Consider the following 26,088-nt stretch of genomic DNA (forward strand, 5'->3'; position numbering starts at 1 on the left):
ATGGTTGATGTGTTCTTTTAAGAACACATAAATCCAATCTCTCTGTTCTTTTAAGAATAGAGAGATTGGAATTTGTTTACAGCTTAGGATGGTAGGATGAATGTTAGTAATCCCAGTGATTAACATATTATATATTTCATATTATTTTTCTTGAAGAATAACATAAAGATAACACTTGAAAATAATGTTTACTGTAATTGCTACCAAGTTATTTTGGAGAACCTCTCCACAAGTTAAAAACAATATAAAGTAAACCCAACTCTATATATTTCTTCTAATTGAACTTATTCTGTTTTCAATCTATGTTAAATCATTTAATTAAAACTGTCCTAATGCAGAAGAGTAAAATTTTAAAAAATAAATTTAAAAAAAGGGCATTTCTTTCATTTCTTGTAGTACCAGTACGATATGGTTTAATTTTATTTCCTAATTAATCAAAAAAGATGTCATGCATATGAAATACTACAATAATAGCTATGCACATACGTTATAGTACATTCCTACGAAGAATCATGTTTACTGTATTCTACAGCATAAGTAAGAACAGCTCTGTAACTTGCGAATATATAGTCATTCACTGTTACCAACACGCGATACGTTTCTGCTATGCAGAGAAGCGGAATTTACAGGACGGTTTAAGCATTTGTAATTAGAAGTAAACTTAAGCTAAACATTCGTAAATAATAAAATTAGTAATCTTACCTTGAGCTTGAGTCGGCGAAGGCGAGCCCCAGGCTCCTTTATATGATGGTTCTAGAATGCAAATGAATTCTTTTATTAATTATAAGAGACGGATATTTCTAATTAAGTACACTAAAATACTTTTCTACCAGAGCTCTACATTTTTCTCTTCAGGTGCATTTTGTACAACAGCTGAATACATTTAACGAATGAGAAATGTAACTATCGTGAAGCTAAACATAAATACAGATTGGTTTACTCCAGGGGAATGGTTTGGGAAAGGGAAAGAAGAAAGATAGATGCTATTAAATTAAGCTGATTAGATTTGAAGGCTGGTGAACTCGCAACTGAAAGAATTAAGAGCCTAGCGTGGAGATTAACATAAACACACACAAATACATACAAAAGAAAAACATTTACCGGTGAACAGCATGGGGAGATTGCCGACGGGAGAGCCGTTGCTGTAAGGTACGAAGTCCGTCGCTTTGCTACCTTGCATCCACAGCCGGTAAACGTCGGCCGTCCCGTAGCGGCACGGGAGCTGATGAGGACAATCACCGTCTCGAGCCACGGTGGTAGACTTTGCGCTGCTACAGGCGCTGTTGTCCACTGGACTCGCGGCGGCTGCTGCTGCTGCGGCACGGCATGCAGTGCACGTGCAGGAGGAGGAACGGTGGCTAAGCTGAAGCACGGTAGTGCCTGGAAGGTCACTGTCGGGCAGTGATGCCTCGAAATTCTCCCACCGAGAGAGAGTCGTCGTTCGGGTGTCAGAGGTCACGCTCCTACGTGTCACTGTTCGACTTCTCCTCTCTCTCTCTCTCTCTGTCTATCTTTCTCTGTTTCTTAAGCACTGTCGTCCACGGAATCGTGGACAATTGTCATCGGGATGGTTTTTAGTCCGCAGGACATCCGCCTCGAATTTTAGTTATTTTACGAGTGAGGGTGAACGCTACGACGATAGACAGGCGAAAAACGAGCGACCGTTTCGGGCTACATACACACACACACAACAACGCCAGGCGTCTGCGTGGCCGAGCAGTGGGGAGACACGCAAACCACCCCTCTAAATTCTCGGTGACTTTCCGCTGAAATGTCAACCATGTTTCGATCGATTAGCGTTGCTCACTTTATAAATGTTCAACTAATAGCAACTTTCAACCGCAACACCGCGTTCAGCCCCGGGATCAGGAACGAACCAATCACAGTGGAGAACGGCCTATGACGTCCGGCATGCGTGTCAAGTATCTGTTCCCGCTCTTCCGCACCGCGGCCACCAATCAGAGCATGCACGAGTCGGCGTTCCCCGGCAATGTTAATGAATTATGCTTATTTCCTTCCTAAGGAATACACTTTTCCTCTTCGTTGTCAATAGACGGAAACACAGTAAGAAGGCTCCGGAACTAGGAACTTGGTATTTCCTCAATCAAAGGAGCAAAGCAACCGCTCGCAGTAAGGAACATGGCAAAGAGAGAGAGAGAGAGAGAGGTGGATGTAGAATGGCAGCGGAGAGAGAATGGCACACTGGGAAACTTTACCTCCAGTTCACGTTGAAGAATTCATAATTGTTGCCTGTTATACAGGAAAGAAGTCTTTGCTTAATGAAAGAAATGCCATTTGCAAAGACGTTCCCCAGATAAAGCACTAGACTCGTATGTGTCACAACTACCTTTTGTCTCTCTTTCTTTCTTTCTTTCTCTCTCTTATAGAATCTTCTGTAGAATGCATTTCACAAGGGCAGAGGGGGGGGGGGTCTCTCAAGAGCATCCAGATGCCGCTTGAGCGTATCGGATGAAAGGTTTCAGGTTTATAAGATTTTTAGCAAAGGGAATTTACGAACGGCAGTGAGTTATTGGATTAATAGGAGAATCTAAGGAATGGAAATAAATTAAAAATGGTAGAAAGGAAGAAAATTAAATAGAAAGAAAAACATTGGTGCCAAGAAGACAGATTAGAGAAAGTATACAAATAGAAATTAGGAAAAAACGTGAGTACAATAAGAGAAAGAAAAAAATTAAAGAGAAATAAGATATATATATATATATATACAAATATTTGTATACAAATAGTTGGGGATTTGATAATCAGGCTTTATATTTTGTGTTAAAGGAGTTTAGTTATTGATATGGAGATGGAGATATCACTGGAGGCCATACAGGCACTCCTGTATCCCCCCCATAGGGTTTTGGGGGCGTTGTGTTTGTTAGGGGGGGGATGCTTGAGAAAAGTTGAGGTTAAGTTTTTATTCCGTAAGTTAGCGCCCTTAGCTTCATTAACACTCCATTTCCACACACCAGTGAATTTCAAAATAAATAAATAATAAAAATAACGAACTTAAAATTATCCCCATCCCCTTCATTGCGTAGTAAAAATGATAGAAACGTTTGAAATTTATTTAAATAAATTATGAGTAAAATAGCTTTCTTTGGTTTTTCGTACTTAGTGTTGAAAACCGCTTTTAATCTTCTATGTGCTTATAGACGTCATCTAGAAGATCTATTAACAATAAAAATTCTGTATCCAGTACTGGAAAATATTTACAAGATTAAGTAATCAGTGCATAATTTTTGAATACATAATTTTCATATCTGTGATTGGAAAATTATATTAACTAGGAGTCTCTTCCGAGCATGCGCAGTGAGCATTTAAAATGACCATCTAGAGATAGCATTGCTGTATTTTAATAATAAATTTTCCACGCATTCTAATGAATAAATTGTTAAAAGATTTTAGGCTTAATCATTTAAATTGATCGCATCAACATCACTCCGCCTTTTGTAATTCTGATTTGCGCAATGTCAAAAACAAATTCCTGATCCCATCAACATCAGCACATTTCCTTCAGTTGTTTGACTTATTTAAAAACTTAATTGCAGGTTAGCAGACCCATTAATTTTTACTCCGGGCGATTATAGGCTTTGAGTAGTCACGAAATGATAAACAGAGTAATTTACTATCAAGGATTTAGTCTTGTTAGCGACAAGACCCCGGGTCTGCTCAACGGGTGTGCACAGTAATTTCCGTCCGCCTCTAGTTCCGCGAGCAACAGTCCCGGTAGAGATTTGATGTCGGGTTTCAAAGCGTATGACGGTTTAATGCTGGTGTCACTACCGGATATTGTGTCCCTGCAGGAAACAGGCCTAACATGCGGATTGTCGAAGACTTTGTAACAATCAGATCCACACCAGAATTGAATACTGCACACTCTACCGCTTTCATTTTTTCCTCCTCACATCCCCCCCCCCCTAACTGTCCTAATCCACCCCTTCATTATGAAGTGACTCTATTAAGGCTTTACAGGCAACAGAATCTAATCCCTCGATGATCTGTGACTGACTATTTTTCACCTTTATCGGTACGTGTGTGGTAATAAACCCCTGTGGGTTCCAACTGTCACCTTTAACATGAAATTATAGCCCACTGCAGTTAATGATTTTGAGGGGATTTCAACTCAGATATCTTTCGTCGGACCCACACTTTACTCTACCCCCCCCTTGCTATTACGAATAGGCTTAGCAGCTTCAGATATTGCATTAAGATGAAACACGCGTGTGTTCCAATGCAAATTGAAGTCATAATTTATTGGCTTTGATAATTAGTTTAGCGCTAACAGAAAAGATATTGTGAATACCAATTAGTTCTTGTTCTATTCCAGGATCAGGGGAGTCTTATGCACCTGTTAACGGAACTTCTACGGGCGAATATATTGATTCATATATACATTTACGGGCTTATGCGTAGCATGATTTTTCTTTTGTTTTCTTATTGTTAACAGGTTTTAAAACAGTTCTAAAATGGTTTAAGTAATGGAAGAATATTTGCTACAAATTCAATAATTATTGGCTGTTAAAGGGTCCTCACTCCTATACGGTGCTTGAACCCAGGTCTTTTCAACCGAACAGCTCCGTCGGAAAAATACACAGCCTCCGCAGTTCAGTTGTTTTCGACGGAGCCGTTTGGTTAGAAAAAACCTGGGTTCAAATCCCGTCTTAGATGTGAGAAGCCTTTATCAGGTTTTTTTCAATCAAAGATGAGTTATCCGGTCTCGAGCTGAGGTGGAGGATTTTTTCCTCCTTGAAAGTCGGATTTTTTGCTCCTCAAAGGAACACGTCTATAGATTTAAAAATACTTTCTCTAAGGGGGATGCAAGCCGGCTGCATTAGTTTCCAAAACTCCTACTTAGAAGATGCAACTCGTCTTGAATGAAGGAGAGATAGATAGATGGAAAATTAATCGATATTAAACAAATTACAAACAACTAAGATATTGATCAGCAGTCGTTTATAAAAAGAAATATCTCCGATGTAACTGGAAATGCTGAGATTTCTTTATTCTCCCCAAAAGTCTCGATAACTCATAACCCTCCTCTACAAAACAAAATTAGCATAAACCAATAGCTTGAGTTTCCACCATTACAAACTAATAAGAATGATCAGGTACTTTCTGTTTCAAATAAGTTGGTCTTAGTATGCAATCTTTCATCTTCGTTTTACTAAACTACTATCTGGCAATTTACCTGAATCGAAAGATGTGCTGATTACGTTACGCTACAGAATAGCCTGAAGAGATGTCTTTGTGTCGAAATGTCTGAAATAATTATTAAGCATCTAAAGCTGCCATTAAGAGCGATGCCATCATTGCTAGCTAATGTTTATCTTCACGTGACTCACCCTTACATATCGGACTTGTTCAAAAATATTCACTACAGAAACGCGAACAAACTCCCTCCTCATTGCTTGACGAGGTGGTTGGGAGTTACATAATAACGGTGTTAAAGATAAGGCTCTAACGAAAGACTGGTAACTAGACACCGTTGTACACGGTGGCAGCATTGATGAGATCTCCCTAACATGTAATGACAGAAGAGAACTTTAGGATGAGGGAGATTAAAATCGTGAAAACCTGTACGATGGGTCTTGTCACACGGCGCTGGTCAATGATACACGCCGGGCTGGGGGGGGGGGGGGAAGAAAGATGAGAGTTTCATTTCATCATTCAATTTGTTTGTGCCTTCGGAGACCGCGACTCCAATTGATTACATCATACGGCACGCACCGGCGTCCTTACCTCCCCTTTCAGATTCCCCAGAATGGGACTCTTCTTGAAAAGTACGCAAAGGCCACGTGTCACCACGGTTAACACGCACTAAGAGACTCCGAAACTGATCACCCAATAAAGACAGCGTTTGTGCTTCGTTAAACCCACTTTCTGATATTCATGAGTAGGCTTAGTGTATATGGAGAGATAAGAGGGGCCGTATGACTGTTTTTCGCCGACCCATGAGCGTGTTTAATCCCTCTATAGTTTATATCAGTTTCAGGGACTCCAATAATTCCTTCCTTCTCGTATTAATTCTGATCTATGTGCATGCAAGAGCTGGTTAAGCAATTTTTTAAAATTGAGTCTTCTCTAAAATACATTAAAGATGAGATTTCAATCTACCATTTATAAGAGACTCCTTACACGGTTTAAAGAAATTATCCACGATAACACTAGTGGAGATTAAAGATATTAAGATCATAGATCATATAATTCTTTGTTTTTAGTGTGACTGAAAGTGTCGAAAATAGGAACATCTTGCTACTTCTCAGAAGACTTGGAGAAGTAGCAAGCTAAAAATGAAAACTTTCTAAAACAGCAAGTACTAATATTGAAAAAAGATTTTTTTGGAAGAGCAGCACGTACCAACATTGAAATTTTTGAATAGCAGTAAGTGTTAAAGATGAAAGAAAAAATATTTGTAACAAAAGTAAGTGCTAACAATGGAAATCTGTAAGTATTAACAATGAAATAGTAACAACAATGAAAACAGGTTTCAAATAAAACACAAAAATATTTTTATTCCTAATTACGAAACAATGTTATGACTGTTTTCAACAAATAAGTTTTTGTTTTCGTATAATTCGATTCAAAAAAATATGATCAAGTCCGCTACGCCCAAAACTATGACAATACCTAGTTTATTTTCCTTGCATCTTACGTAGTTTCCCTAGAAGATGGACCTGACAGAGTCCTTGGGGTAATACTTAACAGCCAGATATATTGTTGCTCTTCGATCCTCGGTCATCGTTCTAAGAAAAAAAAAATCACGACGGCAGAAAAGAATGCAGAGCAGGTGTCACAGAGAGGAAGATAACGGGAGAAAAATGATATATGAAGACGAGCACCGAGCAAGTTGCCCTGAGCAACAGACGATAACAAGGAGAACTGATCCCGGGCAAAAGATCAGAAAATGGAAGAATAGCAAAAGGTAAAAATATTTCACACATTTTGGAAATAACTTTACTTGAAGTAGGCTCAGGAAGTGGAGAAAACAGATAACTGCGGAACCTAAGGGATAAAAAAAAATAGGGAGGCTGTGGAGAAATCAACAATAGCTTAGTGATCTTTTATAAATACGGGTTTAATAAACTCCCTAATCTCACTCAGAGTTTGTTCCTTCCTCTTATTCACTATGAAATGTTTGTAAGAAATGTCCACGTGTATAGGCAATGAACTAATTAAAAGTTTACGTAAGCAATACAAGAAACGGAAGACCCATCATTTAACCAATCGAAATTCGTATTGAATTCCTGAAACTAAGCATATCTTTTAGATGTCAGGTTTCTAAGATTTTTTCCTTCATTGAAGGTCTCCAATGTATCCTTGACTCTAAGAATAGATATCATACATCGGGGAGAAAGCATTCCTGATCGGATGGATTAATCTCCACCCCGAGACATTAGCTAAAGACGAGAAAGCGCTACAGAGGTAACTCGAGACTCTTAATGGACCAAAGAACTATTCGACAGCAGGGGCTACAAATGGAGTTATGGCATTAAAGGAGCAGGACGGAGGAAGTAGGGTGGAAATTCAATGAGGTCAGCTTCCGTCCACTAGTGTCCGGCTCCGATCGGACACGCGGGTTCTCTTGTTGTGAAAACTGACCGCTTCTTCACTCCCAAACACATCGAACACTCACGGATAGGGTGATGTATCAGCACGAGTGTGTGTGTGTGTGTGTGTGTATGCGTCCTAAGTAATGTTAGAGAACAAGAGATCGGTTGGAAGCCATCAGCGAATGTTTTAGCAAAAAAAAAAAGTTTCCTTATGGAACGAGTTTACGTGAGTCTTGAATAAATGTGATCTCTATAAGAATGGTGGAATAGTAACTGTTTTTTTGAGATGTAGAAATAGATAAATTGCAATCTATTTAATCGTGTATCTGGCCTATTTACGTCATCCTGAGTGATTACTTGTTTACTATCTTCAATTGCAGATTATTTATGAGAATAAAGAAAAAAAATGAAAATAATAAATAATACAGTTTAATAATTACCGTCAAATCTTTTTTCAATGGAAGGCATACCCGATAATATTTCCTAGTATTATTAATTCTTTTAAAACAAATGTTACTGGTTTCTTCCTTTTACAAATAACTTCAAAAAAATGTAAATGTTAGCATTTATTCTCCTGAATGAGTTGCAAAAACTCAGTTACAATTCCATCAATTTTCTTTTTTTTTCGCAAGAAGTAGACACAGAAAAAGCCTATCAAACCCTTCGATAGCAGTCTTCACATAGTAAGCGTCTTCCCTAACGCTGGGGAATCTTCACTTTTAATATGTACACAGGTGTACATAATAAGATTACGGACACAACATATAATTCATCTGAAACAGCGATTCTTTTTGTATCGAACGAGCTCAATGTCCATAGCACTCGGGGTCTTAACAAGATGTGACAAATGACAATTCAGGATAATAATGAGGGGCTGAGCTTGATTTACGACTTTCCGACTGGGTGATCAACTGTTGATTTAACTTCACGGGGGGTTTCAATTTATTTTAATTTAGTCCTTAGTATGCGCTTCAGCTGCAAAGAGGGATGCTGCGGTTCATCGCTTTTTTCATCCAGTCATCACCAGCCACTTGCTGTTTAGTAACGGACAAAATATAGATAAGTATATTTTTTAAACGCTGCTGAGGATAGCAATGGAAACTTGAAAACTACAAAAAAGATTGTACTGAAAATGAACTACAAAAGAGATTGTACTGAAAATCAACTACAAAAAAGATTGTACTGAAAATGAACTACAAAAAAGATTGCTCTGAAAATGAACTACAAAAAAGATTGTACTGAAAATCAACTGCAAAAAAGATTGTACTGAAAATCAACTGCAAAAAAGATTGTACTGAAAATCAACTGCAAAAAAGATTGTACTACAAATCAACTGCAAAAAAGATTGTACTACAAATCAACTACAAAAAAGATTGTACTGAAAATCAACTGCAAAAAAGATTGTACTAAAAATCAACTACAAAAAAGATTGTATTGAAAATGAACTACAAAAAAGATTATACTGAAAATCAACTGCAAAAAAGATTGTACTGAAAATGAACTACAAAAAAGATTATACTGAAAATCAACTGCAAAAAAGATTGTACTGAAAATGAACTACAAAAAAGATTGTACTGAAAATGAACTACAAAAAAATATTGCTCTGAAAATGAACTACAAAAAAGATTGTACTGAAAATCAACTACAAAAAAGATTGTACTGAAAATCAACTGCAAAAAAGATTGTACTGAAAATGAACTACAAAAAAGATTGTACTGAAAATGAACTACAAAAAAATATTGCTCTGAAAATGAACTACAAAAAAGATTGTACTGAAAATCAACTACAAAAAAGATTGTACTGAAAATCAACTGCAAAAAAGATTGTACTAAAAATCAACTACAAAAAAGATTGTACTGAAAATCAACTGCAAAAATGATTGTACTGAAAATGAACTACAAAAAAATATTGCTCTGAAAATTAACTGCAAAAAAGATTGTACTGAAATTGTACTTTTCGGTACAAAAAAGATTGCTCTGAAAATGAATTACAAAAAAGATCGTACTGAAATGAATTACAAAAGTTTATGCACTGAAGGTTACACTAGAAGAAATTGAAAGATATATTATTTAAATTTGTATTGAGAGAGAGGGGGAATACGTGTAACTTTGAGAGAGAGAGAGAAAGAGTGTCTATATTTGAGGATTACAGATATGTATAATAATACCTTAAAGATAGTTTGAAACAGAAAGAATAATGCCTTGTTGATTACCCGTAAGAGAAAGAGAAACAAAGAGATGCACTTAGGGAATTATGCATTAGGGGCATTCCTGTGCATATTTGCTTTCTCTACTTATCTTTTTCCATTTTGTATCCATTTCCTTGGCGTAGTCAAATTAGCATTGCTATAAACAGGCTTCGTTACAATTCCACATTTCAAAGAGAGAAAGTAAAAAGAAAAAAAGAAACAAGAAGGAAGTGAATTAAAGATTACAAGGAACTCCCTTTTGCTTCAAAACGAAAAGGGAAAAAATGGCATTATCGCTAATTACAACGTAACCAACCTCTGTCCGGACGATTCACATTATAGCATCTTTGTGTTCATTTGTATCCGTTGCTATGACTACGAAGGAGAGAATTTAGCTTGCGTATGTAAGAGAGAGAAAGAGATCGATCGTTAAGAACATAGTTCGCGCAAAGACGAAATCTATCCCACTAGCTTCGGTATGGTTTTAAGGTTAGCGAGAATCCGACTAGATAGCTGGCACTATCGCCCGCGGTGACGATGCATTTTCTAGCAAACTATTTTTTTCCTTCTCTCTCTCTCTCTCTCTCTCCTTCACCGCTTCCTGATCCGGGTGCTTTGTCACATGGGTTCCGATAGGCACTACGCAAAGTTCTATTATTGCTAAGAGTCACTGCGATTATGCCGATAGGTAGGCAGGCAGAGAGATGATGGGAAGAGAGAGACTCAGTTGCTTTCTGTACTTCGCCTGCAGCATAAGTATTGTAGCAATCCACGGCCTATCTCCTGCTGAAGCGCTGGGATGAAGGCGAAAAGCCATTTGTTAGTCTAGATTCAACAGTACAGCTTCGCACATATTCAGGAAGTAGATCAGGATATGAGGCTGTCGCCAGTGCTGGGGGCTACGCGAGGTTCCATCAACAATGTTACTGCTACAACTGCTAAATGTCGGCCATCTAGACGCTACTGTCACACTGCATGTATGCATTCCTACGTCAACGGTGGACGAAAGTGTGTCTGCTGTTCACCCTCGCCTTTTGTGTGAGTCTGCAGCGAACTGGTCACAGCGCTAGACAGAAAAAAAAAAGGACAGCTACAGAACTGGGGATTGTTGCTTAGAAATGCAGGAGCCATTTACTTCTTTTTGCGATTTTCAGCTACAGGGATAATGTGGCTCAGGTGGAAGAAACATATTCCTTAAAATAGATTAGAAGAATGCACCTTGTGGATATACAACAACTTACAAGCATTTCACTGTTGTTTACAGCTTTTTTCTGACTTCAGCATTCCATTCTGCATGTTGCATTGCTTCTTCCCTCCATCATCCCTTACTTTTAGAGAGAGGGAGAATGCCTCCCTGTTGAATGTTTTCATTTTTGTACCCATATCTTTCTTCGTCGATTCTTTCTGAAGGTGTGCTCTTCTACTTCGCTCATCACAGAAAATTTTCTCTCTCTCTCTCTCTCTCTCTTTCTTTCTCTCTCTATCTTTCTGTCTCTTTCTTTCTTTCTTTCTTTCTTTCTTTGTATGCGTGTCCATATCTGTTTTCCTCATGTATAACACTGTGGATTAGATTGGTTCCCTACGTAACTCTTCCCATACAACGAAATCGTATTATTCTATCCATCTTCAATCATAATACTCTTCTGTATCTTCCACTCTGTAATTATCATTGCAGCGTGACCCGATTGTGTCAATTAGGCTGTAATAATTTCTCTGTCAGTGACCGAAGTGTGATCTATTGAGATAAACGGATTCGGCTTTATTTCTGAGGGGAGAAAGTATTAATTATTAACGCCTATGAGCCTCCGTAGCTCAGTCGGTATAGACGAATCCCTTTGGAGAAAGACCTGGGTTCGATTCCCGTCCATAACGTGAAGGACAGAGGGGCCAGTCTCATCCGGAGGTAGAGGTTTTTTGTCTCGGAAACGTGGGTTTTTCGTCCCTCAGAACAGGCAAACCAGCCCGTGAACACACACTGATCTACAGTCGTAAATAAATACATAATTAAATCCTCATTATGAGGGCTCAACCTGTCCTAAGGGACAGTTGAGGAAAGGGGGGAACCCCCACACGAAATTAAAAGATAATTAACGCCCTATGAATTAAGTTTTCTGATTTGAATCTTATCTATTTTTATTTCGTAATCTAAACAAGATTTTAAATTTACTTTAACGGTGACACTCAATTTATATTAGCATCAGATATGCGTTAGGGTTCCTGGTTTAATAATTTTGTCTTACAAACGAATCCTTTAGCCTAAAGCAATATATTAACGCACTAGCATATACGGCATCCCCACTTTGAACTTTTTCTCCTGTCGTCCTGTATTGTTATGAACCAACGTAGTTGACATTGAGCAAACTATAAACATGATGCGTCCATTTCAAGTAGCCAGGATGCTAAAGGCAGAAAACTAAATAACAAATTATTACAGTGGGACGATAAGGGATCAACAAAGTGGATTAATATTGCTCTAAAGATTGTGAAAATTGACAAGAGAGATCATAAAAGTCTAAAAATATTTTTACCACTTCAGGTCCTTGATAAGCAAACTGATCCAGGCGCAATGACAATTGAAAATTATCTACCAGGTATATTTCGTAAGGACAGTCATTTTACGTTTCTAACCTTTGAAACAGTATTACATGAACATCTTTACCACAGTGATAGTTGAAAGGATGCAAAATTAGGTTGCAAATGGCAATGACTACATTGATTAGAGGAGCTTGATCAAGACGGCTTGGAATTCGGTAACTCTGTGAATTCATGTCATTTCCAAACATAAATGGCAGGAAAGTGGGGATGAAACATGCAGAATTCTAGCTTTTGTTGCAATGTGGACCACGTTTATCAATGAAATATACAACGGTGAAATAATATTGAGAACTAATTATGGCGAGGTACCAAATAGGCACAATAACGGATACAATGTGTTTACATGGATCGAATGAACTGGCTTCGCTTTCAAATCATTAGGGAGACTGACTCTTATTAATTGAAAAACTAGACAGATCTTACTCATACGAATAGATTCGAAACTCATCTAGGACGCAAACTTTCTAAGGACTTTTCACAGATAAAGATGAGTGAGTCAGTCTTATACCGAGACGGAAGAATTTTTTTCCTCCTAGAAATTCAGTTGTTTTTTTCCTCAAAAAAAAAAAAAACAGGTAAATCGGCCACACGTAGCAAACAAACACGATACAGTTGGCCTCATAGCCATACATAATTTTCAAACAACCAATCAGTACGCTGTCAAAAAAATCAGTTATCCTTCCAAATATTCTAGAATCCAGTAACTTCAATTTGCACAATCAACACAATCTTTACAAATAATACTTTGGACTCAATGAGATACACGACCATCACAGTAGTGCTTTGAGGGGAGAAAAAATCAGCTCATTCGCAGTGGTCAGATTTTGGCACCAGGAATCTTTCCCCCAACCACCCACCCCCTCCCTTAGCAGTCTGCAAAAAACTACTTTTCTAGTCCATTCCATTATTTAGAACCCTCTTTGGCTTATTTCAGTTTACGCTTCCCCCCCCCCTACTCTCCATTCTCGCCTCGTGCAGAGATGAAAGCCTTCGTAAGGCAAAAACGCGGATGTGCAGAAGGACAGCCACCTACAAAATGTGTGTGTGTTAACTTTGGCTATTTTAACGACCGAATGAGTGATTGATTACACCTTGCTCGCGCCGCCTGCACACACAACGAAGACTGGGATCGCCTAGGGTGAAGGAGAAGAAGACAAGCCAGTTCCTGTGTCGTTTCCTCAATCACGGCACCGTAATCCACCCTTGCCGGCAACTTTAGTGCCGCTGTCAATGATGCTAGAGCGAGCTGGCTTATTTCCCCACGGTGACGCGAAGTTAGTTAAGAAAGGAAAGAAGAAATCTTTGCAGCTTTTCAACACACGCAGAAAGAATCAAGACATTAATGTAGAACTTCAAAGACAGACGTCTTGAAATTTATTGAAGCTGTTTGTTTGGTTACCCTTCGTTTGAACTGTGAATTATCGTCAACAGTTTTTGAATTATTATAGAATTTTTTGAACCGCATGAAACATTTTTAGAAGTTATGGATAACTACATAAAAAGTCAATCGCAACTCTCCTTATAAGATTTTTTTCATTATCCTGATTATTTTAGATGTTTTAAAATAATTTCTGTACACTGCTTAAAAGGGAGCATTTAGTTTTAGTTATTAAATTAAAAAAAAAGTTATTAACTTAAAATTACATTAAAAATAACTTTCAAAAAATATTAAATTTAAAAAAGATGTTATGCTGATCTAAAGTTATATTTCTCTTTTAAAGTTTTATTATAGTCATTCCTATATTAAAAACTGCGTGTGAAGTTTCAGTAGATTGGTATTTCGTTATTCATTTTGATACTCACAATATATTAAGTTTAAAATAAAAATAAAATAATTATTTTATAAATAATTAAAATTATATAAATATAAATTAAATATAAATAAGATAAATAATATAGAATTATAAATCATATAAATACGAACTAGACACCATAATTAAATCCACATATTAATAAACAAATTTCATCTGGTATCTGCTTGTATATAGCATATGGGAGGGTAATGGATGGCAATGCTGTAGCCAATGAAGTTCTAACTAAGGTTTGGCTATTTCTGTTACCCTCTTGCCTTGATTAGAGCTTTAATAGCTCAATAACGCCTTATCCCTACACTGTCCTCTACAGATAACGAACGGAGAAGATGCAAAGCATTCTTGCTTCGCCCCTTTAAGCCAGTCCTTATAAGGACTTGTATAGCATATGAAATAATTTGATTTTTTCAAATTATGTCCCATTGAATTAAAACTGAATGCAGCTTATGCTCTTATTCATTCTCTTTTCATAATTATCTATGGTTTTTATCTCTATCACTTTCTCCATCTGCCTAAGTCATATACAACTTTTGCAATTTCTCCGATTCCATTCTTTCGTCACCATAGAAACGAGACAAGCACCTCGTTTGATCCATTGTTGTATTTAAGCAAACCGAAATGTGTGTGTGCTATAAATCCAGATAACGCAAAAATAATGCGTTTTGATATTTATTGAGAAAGATCAGATAAGAAATAATTTCTTCTTCGTTTATTACAGACATGATAGACAGACAAAATATTCTTTTATCACTCAGAATCATTATAGGAAATGTAAAAGTAACAATGAAGAATGGACAATTTTCTGCAGATCCATAGATCTGCTTCTCCGAAACAAAATCCAAAATTATGTGTTTCTCTCTCTCTCTCTCTCTCTCTCTCTCTCTCTCTCTCACTACACAGAAAAACGATTCTGATTATTGGAAGAATACAGAAGATTAAGATTTCGAAATATACCGAAATATTTCGGTATATTTCGAAATATTTCTGTATGTTTGGTAATCCAATACAAACATCAGTTTAAATATTCAGAAAGCCCAGTAGATGGATCGATCAGTAGTGTCAGACAGTTTTCTTATACATTGTATTAATACTGACGTAATTCTTCATCTTAAACTCTCAGCGGTTTTCCCCAGAGATTATTTAGCTAGTTACATCATCCTGCATAAGAATAGCGAGGTTCATTTTTCTGTGTGTGTGGCCGCATAATGGAGGAACCTTGTGTTTTGAAGATTGATTATTTCATGGCGGAAAGCGGATTTCAATCGAATTAACAATCATTAAAGTTGATCTTGAAGAAAACCATTTTGGCCGTGGCCTCACCTCAGTTGTATTTTGTTTCAAACGGTCAAAGAGGTTATGTCTGTGATGCTAGTGTATCATGTTTACGATACACTAGCATAGTGTATCGTAAACATGCAGATACTGTGACTGGTTTGTCTATTTTGCGAAATTAACACAGCAAACGTTCCCGGAAGGAACATCTTCCATCTCTTTATAAGACGTGCTAGCCTGCCTTAAGATTAAAATATTTCTTTTCGAAACGTTCTGTGCGTTCAAGACCGTATTCGAGCCTAATTGTTTTCAGCTAGGCATTGACCATATAAGTTAATACGTTTCCCACAACCTCAATAAAGATTGATTAATTTGGTGGATAACATTCAATCATGATAGGCATGAATTGCAAAGCTTCAAAGACCTTTAAGAAGCTTTCAGAGATACTCAGAATAGAGAATAATGGGAAATACATTGTGGATTAATAAATGCTCATTAATAAGTAGACAAAAAAGTAGGATGTAGGAAAATAAAGGATTTAAAAATGTAAGATGAGCATACATAGCGGAAGTACAACAACACAGTGGAACAGAAGTTGCATCAAGAAAAGCAACAATACAGTGCAACGAATGTTACGTCATAAAATGTAACAAAACAGTGAAACGGATGTTACATCATGAAACGTAGCAGTATATCACGACGGATGTTACGTTAGGAAATGTTACATCATGAAATGCAACACTTGAAGCGGAACATCAGAAGATAATACGATAGAAAGAATCTGTTCCTAGAAACATAAAAATACTGTTGCATAAACAGGAACAGACAAAGTGATAGACTAATGTCGATACCTCGAGTGACTGACATGTAAATCTTTACTTACTTTTCACGATAGAGAAGTGTTTCCCCCGCTGGATGTTGGCGTCGGGAGACGGATCTGTATTCCGACCCACAGACTCAGAGGTGCCTGGATCATTACCTTTGTTACGTTTTCTCTGTTCGCTTGATTACCGGGTCTCTCCGCCGGGCCGCTACTGTACAGTCTCTCTCTCTCTCTCTCTGATCCCACAGCCCAATTTTCCGAAGGAGAAAAGGCGGCGTTTTGACACAATCGGAGCCTCAATTTGCTCCCAGCTCGCCAGTAAATTGGAGGCAAATTGAGCAGGAACTTCCTCCTGATGAAGGTGATTATTTATCGAGGCAGGGGCCCTTCAGATCATTTCGACAATTTGTTGTTTGCGTTTGTTCTCGTTGGAACCACAGATGTCACTTGTGCCGTGCATTCTCTACCACCGAATTCTTCCCCCATCCCTCCTCCTCTTCCCCTGCTGTCCCCCCCTACTATCATAGTTAGACGGCGGCGATGCCGCCAGTCGACTAGGTAGCGGAGTGACAATCTAATAATTTCATATTTCCTCGCTTCCTGTATCCGTACGTTTACACACTGTGGGCTTTACTGGGCCAACCGGAATCTCTGATTTATAGGAGCGGCAAGCTGGCTAACTCAGTTTCCTCTGCGCTCAGCTGCTTCTTCAGAATCCACAGACACGAGCGCGTGCGAACGCATGCAGTCCCTTGCACCCAATACGCTACGGGAAAAGGCTGCTACGTTAAAAGTTGAAACCCAGTAAATGTGCAATAAATTGAATGTTTTACATTGCAGGCATACGTTTCGGGTTCTTGTAGACAATGAAATAAGTGTTGTCTTCGAGTAAAGTTAAATAAATGGGATAAATTCCGCTTTCCTCGGTGTAGCGGTATTTTATTAATAAATTGTGCTATTAATGTATCCCATCAAGAAGATAATAACGAAATATTTAAACTAGGTAACACCGAAACATCGTAAATGAAGAAATGTTAACCAGGACTTTAATTTTGAGAATTTAACGAGATCCTAGATGAAATACTTAGTTTGCTTTACTGACTGTAGGAAGAAAACAATGTAGACACTTCAAATCAGTAGATGCTCCTTCATCCGTGATTTTATTTATTTATTTTTTTTTTGAGAACAAAGCTTAACCGGAAAATACGTAACCAATTATCTCTACAATGTTACCCCTTTGGAATATCTGTTTACAGGAAATTTTGTCAACATTTGAAAGCATTAATGCCTCAAATTCCTTATCTGCTGAAGATAGAAAATTAAAAGGATAATTCAAAATAAATACATTTTCCCCAAAATTTAATTTAAAAAAAAATGCTGGGTTATTAGGTGCTGATATTAAATTAGGAATAAAGTGATTCTGGTCGATCAAATTTGCTTTTTCTCCTATGATAGGAAAAGAATATTTTAGTGGAATCTTAGTGGAAGCACAATCTGAATAGAAACAAAACACATCGGAATAAAAACATCCCTAGCTAATAATGAAACAACGTTATAAAATAAATGCACAGCCTACGACATTAACGGTACACAATAATAAAAGAATGATGCGTAGTTTGAAGTGATGGGTTGCTTCGATGGTAGGATAGGTTCGGTGTTCTGCCTTCTCGAAACGAGGTTCAAGTAATTTCATGTTCTATTGCGGAGGTAAGTTTTGATAAAAACTTCGCCCAGTAAATAGACACGGAGATGCTTATTTTCTTGAAAAAAAAATGAAACATTTATTTCTTTCGAGGTTTCTTCTTAACTGTGACATTTCTCAAGAATAAAAACATGGTTATAAACAATTCGATTTTTATAACTATCTTTCCTTTAGGACTAACTATTATCAATGAATTACTGTAATCTGCAATCTGTTCTCTTTATTCCCAGATGGTTTATGTTGACTTACTCGTTCGGACAATCTTTCTACTTGCCTTTTTAATGTACCCCCATCCTGTCGTATTTTCTTTATTTTTCCCTGTTATTGGTTCTTGTAACTTTTTTTGCTAAATCCTTAATAATCAAATAGAGAATGATTTGGTTTTTTTCTCACAATCTTAAGTTTCTATTAATATTTGTTTACTTATTTTTGCTAACAAAAATGTAAAAGATTTTACTTTCGTAAATTATGTTCGTAAGGTCATAAACTTTTAAACTAGTTTTGTATTTGCAGCTGGTTAAGTACAGGATTGATAACACCCACCTGGTTCTTGGGGTTATTTTTACGTATATTCATATGAAATTATAAAACCTAAAAAAGTTCATTAACTGGTTCCAGTTTTTTTACTTTTAGTTAGATCTTAATCCTTAAATGTTATTTATTTATTTATTTTGATATTTTCGTCTCCAAATCTTCGTCTTTAAGTTTAGAATAACTTTCTGAAGTTTATCTTCAGAAGTAGTGTTATCTAGTCATCTACAAAAAAAGAATGTGTTTAAATCCGCATTGGAGAATACTTAAGTGACGTGATGGGTCTCTTTCTTTTTATTGCATGAATCAGTAAAAATATACTTTTACATGTTCGAAGACGGGGGAGGCCTTAAAAATTTTGAGCTTCGAGTATGCAACTGGTGTTCATAAAACAACTTGAGTTTGATCTTTATTGAATGACATAAACAACAAATCAACAGTTTGTGTTTTCGGTTGGATTTCGGAGCTGTTTAGGAAGTTCTTTAACTAGAATGATCTCCCGGTGGATGCTTCTTAGTATTAAGAACGTATGATTATATTCTTGGTAAAGACTAAAGATGCCGCTGTGTTCGAATATTGTACGAATTATGGTCGTGTTGGAAGGATGCATTATTTGAAAATTATGATAATTTTAATTTTACGGGAGTTTTGTTTTGTGGCACGTGATATTGCGATTCATCACTATTACATTGTTTGATTACTTGCTCAGCCCCATTCTGTTCAATTGTGTACACACACACACACACACACACACACACACACACACACACACACACACACACACACACACACGCTGACGAAATATTTACTTTTCATTTTCGCTTTTTTTTTCTTTTCTAAAATCCGCACCACCCTCCCAAAAATCGTCAAAAGGATTGTGTCGCACACCCGTTTGACAACACTTCCTGCTTACTTCTACATCTGTACCGTATACGGTTGATCGTCCCATTCCTTACGGGCTTTCAAACCCAAATGGCTTACAGAAATAATGTGTGTTCTATAGAGCTCTACCCCCACCCGATAAGGGGGTGGTGTAGAAAGGGCTGTTTTTTCCCCAAAATAACACGCATTATAAGAAGAGAAGGGAGGGTAGGAAAGCAGTACTATTTTTGGCTGGGAAACCCGCTGCCACCAAGGAGTGGGGGCTTCGTATTCATCGGAGCCGCTTCGCTAATCAACAATTAGCTCAATGACCAGATTGCTGGGGGCCATTTATGTGGGCAAACAAGCTCAGGGGCCGACAGTGGGAGAGCAAGTACGGGAGTCGGTGAATGGAGAGACAGAGAGAGTAAAAAAAAACGGTCTCTTTAACCAAGCTACACAGACGAAATAGGTCTCGTGGCGCGCGCGTTCACAACATGCTCCCTGTTCGCACATCGGAGCAACGAAGCATGAAACGAGACGCCAAGGCGTGCGGCGATCTCTGGCAGGACTCCACGGCCACCAAGAATGGACTTGTTATAATCCCCCCCTCCCCCCATGAACCCACCCGTCACCCTCCTCTTCCTTCAATGCCACCGTACGATGGCTGACCGGGAACAGAAGAAGGGGGGGCGGTAACTCCAATGAATAAAACGACTAAGTGTAGTCTTGTACAGGTTTTCGACTTGGGCTGCATTTATGATCCCACGAAGTATGTTGTCGTACGGGATTTGGCACTTGTGGACGTGGGAACGGACGCCAATCTCCCCCCTCTCTCTCTCTCTCCACGGGTTGTGTTAACTGGATGTGGTCTATCCCCTAATACTGTACTCCCTACGTTAACAACGGTTTACTTCTTTCCGTAACATACTGTTGGAGTTTGGCATTTAAAGCACGATGGCGCGGTTTTCCACTTTGAATGACAAAACTGAATTCAATTTTTTTTTCTTGGTTAAAATGCAGTTGATAAATTTCTTTTGGGGTGGCCTTATAATAAATGCTAACTTTTCTTATACTTGGATGAACACCGCTGTAGGAATGATGCAATACGATTAATTCAAACTTAGTTAAGATGACGTCATTCATAATAGAATAGTGAAGTACTTCAAAAAATTACGTCACAAAAAAAATCCATTGTTAGGAGTGGTTGTTGAAAAATAATTGCAACTCTGCTGTAAATGCATTGTTGTAGCTACAATTAGAGGTGCCACTAAAGGTAGTTTTATTCAGAATGCTCTTAAAATGGAATCAGCTCTTTTAACAGTTTATTACCCCCCCCATACAGCAATTAATAGCTATTAATTGCTGTATGGAGGGGGGGGGGTCTGTCTCATGTGGAAATAACAGGATATTTTTCTTCTGGAATATTGAGTTTCTCATCGAACAAAGCAAGCAAGCAAATCAGTCGAAGAACACACACAAGTGACGCACATAATATATGACTCCATGGCCTTCGTTTACTTTTAAGAAATTCAAAAAACTTTCTTACTACTCGTAAATAAATCGCAACTAATATATTGGGTATGATCTTGGCGCGCGCGCACACACACAAACTTATTTTAAACGGAAATGACATCATTACGAGAACTGTGCGCTTGTTTTAATTTAAAAAAAAAAAAAAAAAGATCTTGGTTAGAATTCCGTCTAAGAACCAACAGAAGAAGCTTTATAAGGACGTTGCAAATGAAGCTGAGTTACCTACTTAGCAATTTAAAACAAAATCGCAGTTCGACCTTCGTCAGTTTCGGTAATAACCATAAGTGGCATAGTCACATTTTATTTTCCAATTTGTTAATGACGGTAATACGTTAATATATTTTTTGCATCGTCTACAGAAGGTATTTGATCTGTTGCACTAAACCATGGGTTTCTGAGTAATGCTTAAACTTTATTTGAACTGATGTTCCATGACTAGACGCACGATTGTAGGTCTCTTCCTGCACTATACCTTACTAAAGCGAACGTGGTTAGTGGCGCCATCTATTGAGCATTTCATTTTCACTTTCATTTCTGAAATTATTTCATCAGGAGGTGATAAAATACACGAAAAATTTTTAATGTAAATATATGAACAGAGTGTAAATTCCCACGTGATTAATGCGTCAGAGCTTGACGCATTAATTACGTATATTATATTGATCAGTATATAATTTATACTGGTTACTTATAACCAGTATAAATTATATATTTACTTCATACTTTCTCTCTATTCTGAATCTAGTTTATTCTTCTTTTGTTATTTTTTAAATTTATTCATATTATGTTTCCGTATTTTCCTATTGTATTATACTATCTCTCTTTTCTTTCCAATGAAGTGGTGTTATTAATAATAATTAATAGTTATATTGTTAACCCGGTTTATTATCAGACCAATAATTGGTCTGATAATAAACCGTTAATTTCCATTATTACAAACAGAAGTTTTTCTCAAATATTCTTTCACTTTATATTGCTCAGAGGATATGTCCTAATACAACCCATCTTTTCATTTTCCGTTGCTATGGTTACCAGCTGAAATTTTAAAAATCAAATTATTCCCAAGGACAAAGTAGGTACGAATCTGGATAACAACCAAATATCGCGTCACTGGATTCTCATCCAGCCCGACAAGAAGTAGTCGCATCACCATTTTCTGACTGATTCGCGTTCCCATTAATATTTAGGCTCCTCTTTTCAGTGCTTCAAACTCCATTTCTTCCCAACAAAACATCATTATTCGTTCTGTAGCCGACACGCGCAACTCATGTACACCGAGACGCACATAGAACGTGGAGCATCTGTTTCAGCGTACGCGACCATTCGTCCAACACACACTCATTTCGCCCGCAGTCACTGCAGTCATTGATTTCTCCCGGCAGGGGGCAGTCACGACCAAGAGCGTGGAATAACAGACCAAGAAGAAGAAGCGACTGCCATCCTACTTTCACTAGCCTGACCTCCTGTGGTGTCAGCATCAACGATTAACGAACCTTGGTTGTCTCGGCACACTCGACGCGTTCTGTAGCCGTGACTGCAGTCTTTATGGAAGGATCGCACAACTCCACGGGCGCTGATATATTACCTGTCATTATAACGGGGAGAGAGGTGCGAGATATTGCTAGCAGCGAGTTGTTCCCACAGGGGATGTTGAAAAACCACCGTGAATGTAGTTGGGGTGTTTTAGTCCTTCAGTGTGACTTGATCGCGTTTGTAATTCTAGACGACCCTCCCTCCCATGGCCCTGGATTTGTGTTTAAGTGGACATGTGAGAGGTTTAGGCAGAATAATGAAATAATACGAAGCTAATGAACCCAATAAATTATGTAATTCAATATGAAAAACCAGCAAAGAACTTGTGGGAGTTACGTATATTTTGCAGATCAGTCACTCATGGAAAACGCAGAAGTTAAACTGCATGAAATGTGTTGAGAAATAAGTAGATTGTTACGTCTTGCTGTATATTTTAATTGTTGTTAACAAGGACATTGTCGTTCCCTGCAGATAACAATTGAAACCTCGTAAGACTCATAAAAGTGCTAGTTAGCAAAGCCACACGCAAAACCTGCAAATTTTAGAAGATTTATAAATAACTGAGTATTTATTTTAAAACAGACATTTCTGCCTATTTCTACTTAGCTTTTTATGATTATATCGAATTCAACTCTTGAAAATCTGATACTTTTAGATCAACTATTATGATCAAAACAGCATACATCCTTCAACATTATTGAAACCTTATAGTCCTTATAAGGACTTAAAGAGGCGAAGCAAGAATGCTTTTCATCTTCCCCGTTATCTGTAGAGGACAGTGTAGGGATAAGGTGTTATTGAGCTATTAAAGCTCTGATCATGGCAGTAGGGTAACAGCAATAGACGAGTCTCAGTTAGGACTTCATTGGCTACAGCATTGCCATCCATTACCCTCCAAGGGTATTGGATTGAATGAATCAATCACCGCATCTCACGGTCGATTGATTCCTAATCCATCAACATTATTGAAACACTTAACAATTCGACTTTTATTGTAAATTTATTAAATATTGATAAAGGTGTTTTAGCGTTTTTATCATATAATAGTTTATATTCAAATATATGAAAGATTCCATTTAATTAAAAATTAATTTATATCTAGCAATATTTATTATAGGCAAATATATTATTCAGGGTTAAGATAAAAACAGCGAACGCTCGTTTTTCCTGAACGTGTGGCGCCATCTAGTGTCAAATAATGAAATCAACGGATTTCGGTAAATTCTGCGATTAATACTGTATATGTTTTTCGTGTGGAGTAATGTTTTAACCGTGTTTCGTTATGAAAATAAACTATTGAAATTGACATCGCATGATACCGTATGCTTTTGTAAAAGGAGTAAAAATCAAAATTTACATCATTCAAATTTATTAAAATATTTGCAATATTTAAATTAAGGGGATATTAAATCCCACATTGTTTTAAAACCGAATAAGAAACTCAAAGATTGGAATCAGAGAGTTTCTTGCCGAATATAGTAAACTATAAAAGTATCGGCGACCACTAGCGTGAGCTAATGCGAGTAGTCCAAGTACGTAGTACAAACTCGGGCAACTCGCAGCAAAGGTGGGTAAAGTTCTGATCGCTATTCTTGGTTTTTTCCATAATGTAAAAACACATTTCCTAGGAAATGCATGCTGTTATTACATGATGGAGGGAGGTCACTACCCAGACCGGTTTCAGCCTTTTTTGAGGCTTCATCAGTGAGTAGCTAGACCAAATTAATACCAAAGGGTATAGCGAAAAGAACTTATATCCTCCGCTATACGAGTTGTCAAACAGGTGCACCGATTAAGTTACTTAAATATAAAGAGCCAATAGGCTTCATTTCGGCGATATAAACATTATTCAAATTAAGGGGATATTAAATCCCACATTGTTTTAAGAACGAATAAGAAACTCAAAGATTGGAATCAGAGAGTTTCATGCCGAATATAGTATAATACACTATAAAAGTATTTGCAATAACTTTAAAGTATTAAATTTAATTTTAAAAAAGTGTTAATTATAAAAATATTGAAAAAATAATAATTCTAATTGTTTAAAATATATTTTAAATAAGATTTTCTTGAAAATTACAGCACAGGAATAATTTATTTAGATAGTAATTATATATATATATATATATATATATATATATATATATATATATATATATATCTCCCTCAAGGTTCGCTGCTCTCACCGCTTCTTTTTAACATCTTTGTTTCTGATGTTCCTAGCACATCACTAACCACTATAGCTAGTTATGCGGATGACATGGCTATTCTCAGCAGATCTCTCAGGCCTAATGTAGCTACTCAGCGATTACAAACTGCAGCAACAAATTTAGAAGACTGGTTCAAAAAATGGAGAATATCTGTAAATGCCGATAAAAGCACTGCCATTCTTTTCACAAGAAGACAAGCATCTCATGTTGGAGAAGTTAAACTTTTTAACACAGCCATCCCATGGAGATCTAGCACCAAATATCTAGGCATTCAACTTGATAACCGTTTAAACTTTAACTCCCACATAGTTTATGCATGCAAAAAAGCAAACTCTGCAATAGTACAACTCTATTCTCTGCTCAATAGAAGAAGCCAAGTCAGTACTGATAACAAACTACGGATCTACAAAACAATTATCAGACCATCGTTAACTTACGGATCGCCGGCCTGGAGTCACACTTCCGCCACTAACATCAAAAAGCTACAAGTTATACAAAACAAGTGCCTCCGTATGATCTTCAACGCTCCGTGGTTTGTAAGAAATACTCTCTTACATCGAGATGCCGATATTCCAGATATTTCCACTTTCCTCCATAACAGTGCTGCTGCTTATTTTGCCAAAGCAGCTGTTCATCCAAATCAACTCATTCAAGAGTCATCTAATTATGACGAACACGATAGGTGGAAACATAAGCGCCCGAAAGCTGCTTTGCTTATCGATTCTGGTACCTCCGTACAACCCTAAATAGGGTGAGCCAGGTGCTCGCTAACACTTAATACAAGACTATTCCATACCGATTAAGGGATAGAAGTCCAAGGGACTGTAATCCATCAAGCCATATCAGGTTATCAGGTTATCAGGTTATATATATATATATATAATGAAGATAATGAAGATGATGGTTGTTAGAGGAATGTTTAATCGACGTGAGATGCGGTGATTAATACCCTTGGGGGTAATGGATGGCAATGCTGTAGCCAATGAAGTTCTAACTGAGGCTCGGCTATTGCTGTTACCCTCCTGCCATGATCAGAGCTTTAATAGTTCAATAACACCTTATCCCTACACTGTCCTCTACAGATAACGGGGAAGATGAAAAGCATTCTTGCTTCGCCCCTTTAAGCCAGTCCTTATTATAAGGACTATAAGGATAATTCTGATATTTTAAAAATGGATTGTTGATAGGTGATGACAAAGAAACAAACTTTTAATTTAAAATGATTAAAATGACTAAAATAATTTTAAAAAGTTTAAATTATGAAACCGTATTTAAGCTTTTTACTTGAATCTTATAGCTTTATAAAATCTGAATTTTAAAGAAATCGTTAAAAGCATTTTATTATTATTTTCTAGTTAATTTTATTTATAGATTAAATTTTTAAAACACGAAAACTCTTAAAATTATAGTTTTGCTGGTATGTATTTCTTCCATCCAAATATAATATTCCACTAGTGGGACATCCATGAT

General features: G+C 37.1%; 1 protein-coding gene across 1 annotated transcript in view; it reads right to left on the bottom strand.

The window, feature by feature from the left end:
* The window catches only part of LOC150096569 (retroviral integration site protein Fli-1 homolog), a 164,142-nt gene that overhangs the window by 66,180 nt on the left and 71,874 nt on the right, over positions 1 to 26,088 (bottom strand). Inside the window, exon 4 of the mRNA XM_090408640.1 lies at positions 703 to 753. Coding sequence (XP_090264766.1) covers positions 703 to 753 — 51 coding nt within the window. The remainder of the gene's footprint in view (positions 1 to 702; positions 754 to 26,088) is intronic.

This window comes from Typopeltis vanoorti, chromosome 18, assembly GCF_054136105.1.
Source record: "Typopeltis vanoorti isolate ZY-2024b chromosome 18, IOZ_Tvanoo_1.0, whole genome shotgun sequence".
In the NCBI taxonomy this organism is placed as follows: Eukaryota; Metazoa; Arthropoda; class Arachnida; order Uropygi; family Thelyphonidae; genus Typopeltis; species Typopeltis vanoorti.